Source organism: Pleuronectes platessa, chromosome 23 (assembly GCF_947347685.1).
Source record: "Pleuronectes platessa chromosome 23, fPlePla1.1, whole genome shotgun sequence".
NCBI lineage: Eukaryota > Metazoa > Chordata > Actinopteri > Pleuronectiformes > Pleuronectidae > Pleuronectes > Pleuronectes platessa.
The window spans coordinates 10,312,621-10,325,405 of record NC_070648.1 but is presented as its reverse complement, the minus strand read 5'-3'; the positions used below and the strand labels follow the sequence as shown (position 1 = coordinate 10,325,405).

General features: G+C 42.2%; 1 protein-coding gene across 1 annotated transcript in view; it reads left to right on the top strand.

Moving 5' to 3' along the window:
* dnah2 (dynein, axonemal, heavy chain 2) overlaps positions 1–12,785 on the top strand; it is a 55,493-nt gene that overhangs the window by 23,987 nt on the left and 18,721 nt on the right. Inside the window, exons 39-57 of the mRNA XM_053416221.1 lie at positions 78–230; positions 759–884; positions 2,333–2,551; positions 3,382–3,499; positions 3,933–4,069; positions 5,337–5,474; positions 5,816–5,974; positions 6,106–6,258; positions 6,462–6,553; positions 6,699–6,894; positions 7,765–7,989; positions 8,095–8,199; positions 9,109–9,297; positions 9,502–9,587; positions 9,821–9,951; positions 10,126–10,275; positions 10,889–11,056; positions 11,205–11,365; positions 12,381–12,520. Coding sequence (XP_053272196.1) covers positions 78–230; positions 759–884; positions 2,333–2,551; positions 3,382–3,499; positions 3,933–4,069; positions 5,337–5,474; positions 5,816–5,974; positions 6,106–6,258; positions 6,462–6,553; positions 6,699–6,894; positions 7,765–7,989; positions 8,095–8,199; positions 9,109–9,297; positions 9,502–9,587; positions 9,821–9,951; positions 10,126–10,275; positions 10,889–11,056; positions 11,205–11,365; positions 12,381–12,520 — 2,846 coding nt within the window. The remainder of the gene's footprint in view (positions 1–77; positions 231–758; positions 885–2,332; positions 2,552–3,381; positions 3,500–3,932; positions 4,070–5,336; positions 5,475–5,815; positions 5,975–6,105; positions 6,259–6,461; positions 6,554–6,698; positions 6,895–7,764; positions 7,990–8,094; positions 8,200–9,108; positions 9,298–9,501; positions 9,588–9,820; positions 9,952–10,125; positions 10,276–10,888; positions 11,057–11,204; positions 11,366–12,380; positions 12,521–12,785) is intronic.

Sequence of the window (12,785 nt, the reverse complement as noted above, 5' to 3'; positions counted from 1 at the left end):
ACTCCTCCTTTACTTCTTCCTTTTCTGTGTCTTTCTTTGTGTCACTTCATGTCTTCCTCCATCCTTTGTCATCGCAGCTCCTGGCTAAGAAGGTGTTCACCCTGTACTCCCTGGCCGTGCAGCAGCTGTCCAATCAGGACCACTATGACTTTGGCCTGCGCGCTCTCACCTCCTTGCTTCGTTATGCCGGCATGAAGCGGCGCTCCTGCCCCAATGTTCCCGATGAAGAAGTAGGTCTTTCATCCTCCCTTTTCTCCCTCTCTCTCAGACATTATGAAAGTAAAACAGAACAAATTAGCAGTATCAAATAAACTATACACTGTTTGCTTTTTATCCCGCCACCTGTTCATAACAATTATCAAATCCTCCCCTTTTTAATAAAATCCTAGTTTCAAAAGTAAATATGAAGCTAATATGAGTGTGGAGCAGTCAAATCACGTTTAGTCTTAAACTCCCTCTTTGTGTTGCTGTCCCTTCACTGCAACTCAGCAGGGAAATGCTGTCTGTGGAAACACAAAGAGGCAATTTAAGACTAAAAAGAATAACTTTCATGGGAGCAGTTTCTCTAAATGCATTAAGCTGGAATTCAAACCCAAGCTGTCCTGTCATTTCTGCCTTGAGGGGGGTCTGCCTGCACAATTGAATCGTAGGGAAACCAGGATCTCTAATTCCTTTCTTACAAGTTGAGCCTCCCTGTGAAATCAGCTATGAGCATGGTATCATGAATGACTCAAACCCTTGTCTCTCTATCTCCTCAGATCCTGTTAATGGCTATGAAGGACATGAACATAGCTCAGTTGACCTCTACCGACCTGCCACTGTTTAACGGTATCACCCAGGACTTGTTCCCTAATCTTGAAACTCCCGCCATAGATTACGGAAAGGTAAGTTGATGTAGGCTGGCAGTGTTCCCTTCTCTGAACAGTACAGTTCAACTGCAGTTCATATTCCTCCAGAGGTTATGCTGAGAGCTGTCAGCCTCTAATCTCCATCGTAACACCAAATTTCGCAGAAAATCAGCTCTTACCGATGCTGAAACTCAACATTTAGACATCACTGCTGTCACTGAAGCCTCTTCCTGCTGCAAGGTTCAGGTGTTCCTGTCTGATGACTGGTTAACTGTCTGTCTTCTAGCTGTCTGTCTTAATGCTCACTTTAGTACCATAGGCAACATCAGTGTACCTCAGGATAGAGTCAGAAATATAGTTATATGCTTCCAAAAATAATGCTTTGAACAGCTGTGTTTTTGAGTAACCTCACACAAAGCGCAGCAAACTAAAAAAGCCTAAATGAATTTTGCTGAGATCCACATCATGAATTTAAAACAGCACTAGTTCTCCAGATACAGTTTTTCAACATGCAGTACTTGAAGGTTATTGCAAGCCTGTTGGAGAACTTGCCATGCTTCCTCTGTGGATTTAAACTGCCTCAGTAGTTTCTGTCTTGTCATGACATGATGCTGATGTTTAGAGGATGTTTAGAGGATGTTTGGATCCGAGCTCTGCGTATGGGGAGATCTGAGAGCACAGAGATGTGCAGCGAAGCAGCGTGAGCATGAGGAGACAAGCTGAAGATGGAGCGCAGCACGAGCACAAGCAGGTTTAGAGTGAGAGCTTTAATCTGAACATGAAATCAACTGGTTCTGCTCTCAAACGAAAAAAAAAAAAAAGCTTTTGCATAAACTAATGGAGTTGCCTCCCTGGTGGTATTGTGTAGATCAGTGGTTCCCAAACTTTTTACAGTCTCGTACCCCTTCAGACATTCAATCTCCAGCTACGTACCCCCCCCCCCCCCCCCCCCCCCCGACGCACGTATACAGCCTATAACACTTGAAACTTTGAAATTGTCAGGGATTTCAGGACTTATAATAATCGTAGATGACAAAATAATGTCATCTACGAAATTCTTAAGGATCAATTAATCGATTGTCGATTAATTATGCCCATCCCTACTTTTGACTAACGGTCACTAACCTACCTGTAACTTTTTTTGGCAGTGTAATTATTTAGCTGAATATGGGTATTTTTGGCAATGCGAGTTGGCTATTCAGACTATTTAATATTGCGCGATTATTTATAGCTCAGTTTGAAAATGTAATGGGCTTTTTCACTTTGAAAACGCAGATAAAATGTTCTCCCCACGTACCCCCTGAACCACTTTGCGTACCCCTTGGGGTACATGTACCCCAGTTTGGGAACCGAGGGTGTAGAGAATTAAGTGTAATTTCAACATCGTAAATGTTTAAGACACTATATATTCAACTTGGCATGACCCTGGTACATCCTGGTCAGTACATATACACCATCACTGACTGCCCGTCGTTTTGTTGCAGTTGAAGGAGGCCATAGAGGCGGAGCTTCGTCAGAGCGGTTTGCAGTTGACTCCTTTTACCTTGACCAAAGTCATTCAATTCTACGAGACCAAAAACTCCCGACACTCTGTCATGCTGGTGGGCAAAACCGGCAGCGGTAAATCTGTTACCTGGAGGACCCTACAGAGGGCGCTCACGACCCTGCACCAAAAGAAAGTGCCTGGCTATGAGCTGGTCCAGGTGGGTGTAAATTATCATTTACTGGTTGTATATTGCTACCTTCATGTTGTTTCAGTTTGACGGGTATATTCCAGTTACCTTAATTAAGAGTTCATGAGAATTTTAAACTGTCTTTTAAACCTCCAAATGTAATGTGGAAAAATAATTAGTAAATTAACACATTAAGAGCAATGATGTTGTTTTCCAGGTGTAGAGGGCTTAAGAAGTATATCTCAAATACACTCGTGGCCACCTCTCTGTTCTTACATCTCATTGTATTAGCTTAACACAGATAGGTTCGTTGAACATTTATTATCATTAGTTTAGCTCTTCCAGTAAAACACAGTCATGTTTTGGACTTACCGCTCTCTCGGTCCCTACTTATTGCTTTTCATCCTCCTTTCTTCTGACTTACATCTTTCTATAATTACCTTTTCTTTCTCGGTGCTCTTTGCGTATGTATTTCTGGTGTCTGTCCATTTTCAACCTCACCTGCCTCGGGTGCTTATTGTCTGTCTCTCTGTTCCTCTCCTGTCTTTACTGAGAGACTGTGTCCTCTTTTTTTCTGATGGTGTGTCACCCTCATGTTCATGAGAAATACACAAGCACACGTTCCCTTCTCTCTTACCTCAGCTTCTAGATATTTCATTGGAAAGGCTGGAGGCAAAGTAGACCAATGAAAATTGATTCACTCCTTTGTTCTGTTTTGATCATCTAGTTACATAAGGTTCGGTGAAAAGCTGCTGTGTTATCCTAATTGTTCATTCTTAGACATCAATACACAGGTAGTTGAATCTCTCATGTTTGTTTCATTATGTTCTCCTTCACGCCTCGACCCCTGCACACCACAGATTTATCCTCTGAACCCAAAGGCGATGAGTCTGGGAGAACTATATGGAGAAAATGACCTCTCCACCAATGAGTGGAGTGACGGAGTGCTCTCCTCTCTCATGAGAACAGCGTGTGCAGGTACTGACACCAAACCAATAAACACTGCATGTACTGTAAGTGAACACACAGTAGGGAAGGATTATTCTTCTGAATTTTGGCACCAAACCTGCAAGCATCCTTCTGACGTCATAGTAACCATCCCCTAAGTAAACTGGGATAAGCTTTCTTTTCCTTGTCAGGCTGTTTGACTGTTCTAGTAAAGCTATTGGATTTATTTTCTATTAATGCAGCAAAAAAACCTATAACTGAAAAGATTGTTTTAATAGTATAACCCACTACACAAAATTGGAACAAACAAAAACTTAAAGGTTGAAAGTATTTTTTCTGTAACATTAAAATGGAAAGGTAATCTGGTGAGCATTACACAAACAAGTTAACCCGGAAATTGTTATCAAAATACACATACAATTCTGAACACTGTCCCATGTTATATCTCCTCTTCATGCTTCAGATGAGAAACCCGACGAGAAGTGGATCGTGTTTGACGGGCCTGTTGACACACTGTGGATAGAGAGTATGAACTCTGTAATGGATGACAACAAGGTGCTCACACTCATCAATGGAGAGAGGATCTCCCTGCCTGAACAGGTGAGGACAGAAGTAAAACCCGGACTGGTCCTTTCACTGATCTTTTTATAGTAGGAAAAGCTCTGGTGAAATCATTAACGGTTGCTGCGCTCGATACTGGTGTCCCAGTTAATCTTGGCAGTATGACAGCACCATACACTGTATATAAAATTCACTACATGACCACACTCCAAAAGTGTAGCACCAGTAAAGTATATAAACCTGCCTCCTGCTCGTTTGTCGAAACTCAAAAGTCACATACATTTAAAGATGGTTCCTGTCATTAATGCTTATTTGATGTAAAAACAGAGTGAAAGTTCATGATTTAAAGCTAAGACAGTCTTGTGATTGGTCGAGCATGTCTACCGATAGGACCACGATGGCCCAGTTGCTAACCCGAGTTTGGGGGTGTCCAAAATTGCGGGATTGAGCAACTCAAAGAGATGTCATCAGTGCAAGATGACAGTGTTTGCATCCAGGATCAGGATATACAGTCCGGACAATAGCTGTGCCTGGAACTAAAGCAACTAAATGGAATTCAAACATCATTAATTAGATTGTTTACATATGTTTTTCCTAATGTTTCATGGGAACACGTCCATGAAAAAGCCTTTTTACTGTTGGAACATGTGCACATTGGTATCACAGTGGAATTCATATATTTTAAAACAACACACATCGAGACATTGCCAAGTTCCGAACGGGGAGTCGTTTGCCAAAGTGTATGTGTAACGAACAATTTGTTCTGGGCAGAAGCTAAAAGTTCTCAAATGAAACACACAGGGCTGTTTTGGTATCTGTCTCACAAATCTGACAAAGCAAGAGCGCCGGATTAATGGCTCACAACTGAGAGGGAGCCAACACTCGGTTGGCTTGATTCATTTAGATGAGATTCTGGCTCGTGCAAGACCTGGAACAATGTGTTGGCCAAGAAATCATCACTGTGTTTGTGAGCTGTACTTGATACAAGAGGGGGAAGGTGTTGTAAATATAATTCACTTCACAAACTAATGAGCTGAGAAACTCAAATGTCCCCCCTGCACTTACTGACAATAACTAATGTGCTTGAGTTTAAGTTTAATGGCTTGAAAATATCACAGCAATGAAATCTACCTTTCAAAATAACAGGAATATAGTGTCATAGATCATTGTTTATGGTCCCAAATATATAAACAAATAAATGCTTCACACCTCCATTTGGCAGAACAGGTGTGTGGGAGAGGGACAGGGGCCGCTCAAATATATGAACAAATAACTAAACCAAATCTTGTGAATTCTTTTGTCTCAGGTGTCTCTGCTGTTTGAGGTAGAGAATCTGGCGATGGCGTCTCCAGCTACAGTGTCTCGCTGTGGGATGGTCTACAACGATTACACTGATCTGGGCTGGAAGCCTTTTGTTCAGTCCTGGCTGGACAAGCGACACAAGGTACAATGCACTTGGTCATAATAAAAAGGTTTCCCAGCATGCAAGTTTGTTTCTTTGCATCTACGCCTGTAACTTCCTGCTTCACATACTGCAGAATGATATGTGCACCAAACTACATACTGATACTTAAAGAGATTGTCAATAGAATCCTCACGATGTAACTTCATCGGGCTTCTTCATTTTGTTACTTAATAAACAATTCAAATCTCAAGACGTGGCAATAGGATTGGTCAGGATCTTTTTGTTCAAGAGCACATTTAAGAAAGGAACAAAAGAAAACCTTCATCATCAAAAGCCATTTTCTGTTACTTACTCTCCTCCATCCCTCTCCATTCCCCCAGGCTGAAGTCGTCCATTTGAAGAGTTTGTTTGAGAAATATATGGAAAAGACGCTGAACTTTAAGAAGAGTAACTGTAAGGAGCTGATCCCCATCACTGAGCTCAATGCAGTTATCTCCTTCTGTCGCCTCTATGACTCTCTGGCTACATCAAGCAACGGGGTATGATGAAGCACAGTGCCTACATGTTGTTTTTTTCTGGTGTAACTCTCTCAAGTTTTGTGATTAACATAAAGCAAAGAACTCTAAACCTCCACAACAGTACATTTGCAAATAAATCTCCATCTCTCCAGGTGAATATTTCTGACACAGAGGACTTGGGTACGATGGTGAAGCTCTGGTTCATCTTCAGCTTCATCTGGTCCGTTTGTGGATCTGTTGACGAAGATGGGCGCAAGAAGATGGACATCTTCCTACGAGAGATGGCGGACAGCTTCCCTATCAAGGTCCTCTATCCAGCATAATGTTTGTTACACATGTTGAGAGTTTAGAAATCCTGCCCTCAACACAACACAACAAGCTCTTTTTCTACATTCAAAACTGCACTATATCCGCATGCTGTGCACATGGAGTGTGAAACTGGCTTGGTTGTTTTTTAGTTTGTCTCGGACACCAACCTTCTCTGAGTCTTGTATGTAAACTCTTTCAGGACACGGTTTATGAATATTTTGTGGACCCCAAGAACAAAACCTGGGCTTCCTTTGAAGAGAAGCTGCCGAAGGGCTGGCGCTACAATGCCAGGTAGGAAACCTTCAGTACCTAATAGTATCTACTGTGCACGTGTATACTGTGTGTGTATGTGTTATCCACTGAATTACAGAATTACTAGATGATCCTCGTAACATCTGCAAATTGTCTGTATCTTTCCCTCTGCCCTCTCCTGCAGTTCTCCATTCTATAAGATCATGGTTCCGACTGTGGACACTCTGCGCTACAATTTCCTGGTTAAGGCTCTGGTTAAGGCTCAGTACCCAGTGCTACTCACTGGGCCAGTGGGCACAGGTAAAACGTCGGTGGCCCAGAGCATCTTGGAGGGCTTGGATAACAAGTGGTCTGCCCTCACCATCAACATGTCCTCACAGGTTGGTTTGGGCTTGCTTTCGAAATGAAAATATTACTGGAAAGAGAGGTCATTTAGGCTGCTGCTTAGTTTTAAGCTCTCAGTTCATGATTTCCATGAAATATTTCTGGTTAGTCAACACAAACAAGTTGCAGACGTGTCTCATGCTTCAGCTTGTCTCATGAAAGATGAAATATCAATACCACCGGTGTATTTATGTGTTGACTTACAGGGGTTGACCTGCAGTAAAGTGCTCAGGCTCAATTCGAATCCTGTTGTAGTTAGGGATACATGATTGCGCCCCCATGTGGTGGCAGTAAAATATATAGAGAATAAAAGAGACACACTGCTCCAGGGCTGCAATGAGACTGAATCACATCATAGCTCTATAACACTGACGAAGGGATAATGAGTTTAGGATGATGGAGACACTTACCTTTTACACAAATATTCATGTACACTTGTAGACTTCCAGATACTTTTTTCACATTAAAATTCTTAATGTGTTATTTCTGTTTTTATTGTGACCTCTGTTTCAAGTGAGAATTGTATTACCTCATTGTTACCTCCGCCAAGGATATTGTGTTTTCATCTACGCAGATGTTAGTTGGCAGGACTATGCAAAAGCTACAGAACCAATTTCCTTGAAAGTTTGTAAATGAATGGGACGTGACCCAAGGAACCTCTCATCAAAAGTTGGAAAGGATCCGGATAAACTGATCCATGTTTTTCATTTTCTTCTGTAGAGCGAGGGGGTTAGCCTTGGCGGAGGTACGCGCTCTCAGTGCTGGTTAATGATGTTTCAGAGGGTTTTGCATCTGAAGAACCCCTCGTAAGGTTCACAATAAACAATAAACACCACTTTTTCCCCGTTTTTCTCTGTTTTCACCAGACCAGCGCTGATGACATCCAGGCCATAGTGGAGAGCAGAATAGAGAAGAGAACCAAAGGCGTGTTTGTGCCAGCAGGTGGGAAGCGCCTGCTTTGTTTCCTGGATGACCTCAACATGCCAGCCCATGACCTTTTCGGCTCCCAGCCACCACTGGAGCTTCTGCGCCTCTGGATCGACTACGGCTTTTGGTATGACCGCCAGAAAAAGTGCAAAAAGTTTGTCAAGGTGAGAAAGGGCGTTCAAATCAGGGTGGGGGGGAGGCTTCTGCTGTGTGAGATAAATATAGAATCGCCCCAAACCCTAACACTGTGTTTGTTACTCCTTTGTAAGGACATGGTGTTGCTGGCGTCCATGGGGCCCCCTGGTGGAGGGAGGACTCACATCTCTGACCGCTTACAGAGTAGATTTAACCTCATCAACATGACCTTTCCGAATGTAAGTGATGTCTCTTCTCTCCTCTGTGTTGTCCCGTCTGACATTTCTCCTATACCACTCAATTATATTAATGTAAAAAGACATGAAAGTATATTAAATACACAACCAAGATGTAGATACATGAATCAGCACTAGAATAAAAATATATAAATTATAAATTGTGTAGTTTTGTGCGGTGTTGCTAAATTAGCCACAGCTTCTGTTTTTCATTTGAAGTGTTCCTTTCCTCCATCTGTGTTTTTCAAAAACTCTTCCTGGATGTTTTTTATCCTTCATCGTTTGACGACTCCTTTTCCTCTCAATGTACAGACTTTCCTCAAAAAATGATAATGGCTGCCAGATAATGATAACCCACCCAGGAGATAATGATTGACTGAAAGGTTGCTTGCAAAGTTTTCCCCTGATAATTCCCCCCCCCCGACCTGTCTACTCTCCTTGTTCTCGTTTTTTCTTTGTTTTGTTGTATTTTGCCATTTTGTACTTCCCTAGCTCGATCCACTCCCTCTCAAGATCTCTCCATGTCTCCTTTTTAATTATCTGCCAGCGTTTCATCTCTGTTGTTGTGCTCCTTCAACCTCTCCTGCTCCATCTTACATCTGCCTGTTTGTTCGGTCTTGTTCTTCAGGATTCATTTTGGTATCCCTCTCTCCACTCTCCTCCTCTCCACCCTACATGTCCAACACAAATCAATTTGCTTCTGAAGCCCCCTGGAGCCATGTCGTAAACACTTGACACTAGAGTTGCCTTGCCTCTTGAGTGTGTGAAGTGGACAACCCGAAATTGGAATGGTTGCACGCTTTTGAAAAATTCCCACTCGGGCATTCTTTCCCTTGAACACTAAAGCTTTGAAACTGTGGTATCTTATTGGCATGGCTGCATCATTAAAATGTCCATCTTCTCTGCATGCAGGAGTCGCAGATCAGGCGGATCTACAGCACCATGATCAACCAAAAACTCCAGGGGTTTAAGGAGGAGGTGAAGCCCATCGGAGAGACTCTGACTCAGGCCACCATTGAGCTTTATCATGCTGTTTCAGAGCAATTCCTTCCCACTCCTGCCAAGATCCACTACCTCTTCAACCTCAGGGATATATCCAAGGTACAAAAGAAGACTGTCGCTGGGTTAGATGTAGTGTCCAATAACAAACACTGTACTTACACCAGCTAAATAACGCATGTTTTCAAGAAAATACATCAAGAGTTGGTTTTAAAAAAGGACTTAAAAACACATTTTGCCTCACATTTATTTCAGGATACCCAGTACAATGTGTTAATCCTACATCTCCTGTTCCACCCCTGCTAGGTGTTTCAGGGTCTGCTGAGAGCTCACCCGGACTTCCATGATACCAAAACCAACATCACCAGACTTTGGATCCACGAGTGCTACAGGTAACCAAAGACATCATTTCCCCAGATATTTTAACCTTTATCGCCCTCATATGACATATTTACCATACCTCTGACCAGATAGTGACTGTGTCATCGTGCTCTATTTTACCTTATCTGAAGTCCAGAGTGTTTTCTACTGTTTTATTATGGTTTTTACTATATGGATGCTTACTTTGTGTATAGACTGTATAATAGTTGTATGGTGTAGTATAATGTTCTGTTGCTGATTTCAGGGTTTTCTCAGACCGGCTGGTAGATCACAGTGACATGGCGGCTTTTGTTGCTTTGATCGGAGAGAAACTGGGTTCGAACTTTGACCTCACCTTCCACAGCCTGTGCCCCAGCAAACAACCACCAATATTCGGTACAGTCATTACTGCACACACACCCACCACAAAGACACACACACTAACACAAGAACAGTACATGCACACAGTAATATCAGTTTCACAGTGACATTGATGAGTGTAAAGTGTGTAAAGCAAACTGTGTTAATCATTATGAGGCTGATGCATTACTGTGCGTTTGTGTGTGTCAGGTGACTTCCTGACTGAGTCTCACGTGTATGAGGACCTGCTGGACATGAAGGGTCTCAAGAAGTTCATGGAAATCAAGCTGGAAGACTACAACCTGACGCCTGGCATAGTGCCCATGAGCTTGGTGCTTTTCCGAGACGCCATTGAACACAGTGCGTCTCAGTGCACAACACCCACGTGTTTTTAAATGGACAAATTGCAGAGCATAAACTCACCTTGGTGGTTCAACCCACAGTGCCCACTCATCACATTCTGTCCAGTCAATCCAGTACATTACCACAATCCATATAAGAGCTCCTCACGAGCTGCACTCTGACGGCTCTTTGCTGTGTTCACTTTTTGTCAGTTTTTATGATTCAGGCCCAGTTTGAAACTGCTTTGAAAAACACAGCATGAGGTTGAGCTAAAAGCCGCCCTGTAGCTTTAAGAGAGAAGGCCTCTCATTCCCAGGCTGCACTCTCTATACTCCGCTGTCAATGGGACACTTTACCACACGCCAATGCAAATCAAAAGCCGTTATTATAGAAACCATATGGATTGACACCCGGTTGTGTGTATAGTTGTTTTGTACATGAATGCCTTGTATTTTAACAATATTTTACATATTTGAACGTTTTTCTTCCAATTTTCTTTTTCAAGGAAATTAAATGAATAATTTTCTTTTAGATAAAGTAAATTCAAAATATCCCACAATTAGGACAATGCAAACGGATATGTTTTTCAGATGAAATTTGTGCGATGGGTAATATCTTTGTGTTTCCACAGTAACCCGTATAGTACGTGTGATCAGTCAGCTCAGGGGCAACATGCTGCTGGTCGGAGTTGGGGGCTCCGGTCGGCAGAGCCTGGCAAAGATGGCTGCATCAATCTGTGAGTACCAGGTGTTCATGGTGGAAGTCACCAAGCAGTACCGCAGACAGGAATTCAGAGAAGGTGAGATCAAGCACACGACTGAGAGTTTGAGAAACAAGGAAAGCTCAAAACTGCGACTCACATTGGCCCACAGTATGCTCTGCATATTCACTGTGAAGCTGCCTTTTTTGACTTATTACCTTTAAAATGTTTCTGTCCTTGCTTCCAGACATCAAGAAGCTGTATCGTCTGACTGGTGTGGACAACAAACCCACTGTCTTCCTGTTCAATGACACCCAGCTCGTAGATGAATCATTCCTGGAAGACATCAACAACATCCTGAGCTCGGGAGAGGTGCCTAACCTCTACAAGCAGGATGAGTTTGCTGAGGTCTGTATTGATTGTATTTTATTTTATTTATCTCATGAAGCCAACAGGGAGCTGGGTGGATTGAATCAAATCCGTTTTAACCTGAAAGTAGTGAATAAACTATATTTGTCTAATCCAAACCACTTGGAATGCACTGTTCCATCAAAATATCACTGTAGGTCAAAGCAGCACATTTTTTGTGTTTTTCTCAGTACCATATATATTCATATTTAAGCCTTAGATATGAATTATGTGTAAAAGTAAGATTGATTTGATCATCAATACACAACTTTAGCCACTTGTCTAAATGTCCATATTATGAATCTTCACAATTGTTGAATTCTTAATGCAGAAACCTTATTCATAGTAAACTTTTCAAATGATCCTTACTGTAGAGCATGACGCTCCCTTTCATGCAGTTGCTTTGTTGTGTAAGATTAATCTGACCGCAGAGGCTGACATAAGCCGGTCTCAGACATTAACTCACATGTGAAGAATGCAGCAGGAGATTGTCAGAGTCAGACGCATTCACAACAACAGGAAAATCACCCAAACATTCAGGTGATGGGTGGCGTCTGGGTTCTTTACTCAGAAGGCAGGACATGACGTTTAAATCTGCTTTGGAAATCGGGGTCAGCACATATCGCCATGAGTTTTCTCGTTGTCTTTTCAAGATGACATCTTTGTCTGCATCTTTCTCCTGTATGACACCTATTATTCATCCTGAGATATTTGTGTTGTTTTTTTCTCCCTGTTGCGTCCATCATGTGTCATTTTACTGATATTTTACTGACATTTTACCAGGGGGCTGGCTCCCCAAATTGTCCGAATCCACTAACATTGACGTTCTCACATTCAGCCCCACATGAAAATCTCACGAAAATGTAATTTAATGTATGTCTGAATTAAGCTTTAGAAAGTACCGGCGTCTAAACATCTACTATAAGATAATGTGTTTCTTTTGATCCTTGGAGTTTTTATTAGATCACATCAAGTCAGTTGACACCTTATTCACCTCATGTAACTCTGCCTCTAGGTGTGCTCTGCTCTGTCAGAGTCTGCCAGGAAAGACAAGGTGGTGGAGACTCCCAACTCTTTGTTCCGCTACCTGATAGAGCGGGTCAGGAACAACCTTCACATCGTGCTCTGCATGAGTCCAGTGGGAGAGCCCTTCAGGTACATTCTGATACCCTAACCTGCAACACTGTCATACAATACCTCCTTTTTCATAATGCCCTTCTCCTCTTTTCTCTCCTCTCCTTCTGGTTGCTCAGGTTTTCAACACACAAGGTTATGGAAATGAACACATTATGAATCATTTATGAATGTTGATTTAATTTATTTCTCATTTCATTTGCCACACAGTTAAATACTGGTCTTTACAGTGGTGCCAGTAAAAGGTATATTGTCCAGTTCTATTTCTATAGTGAGACTTTTACCA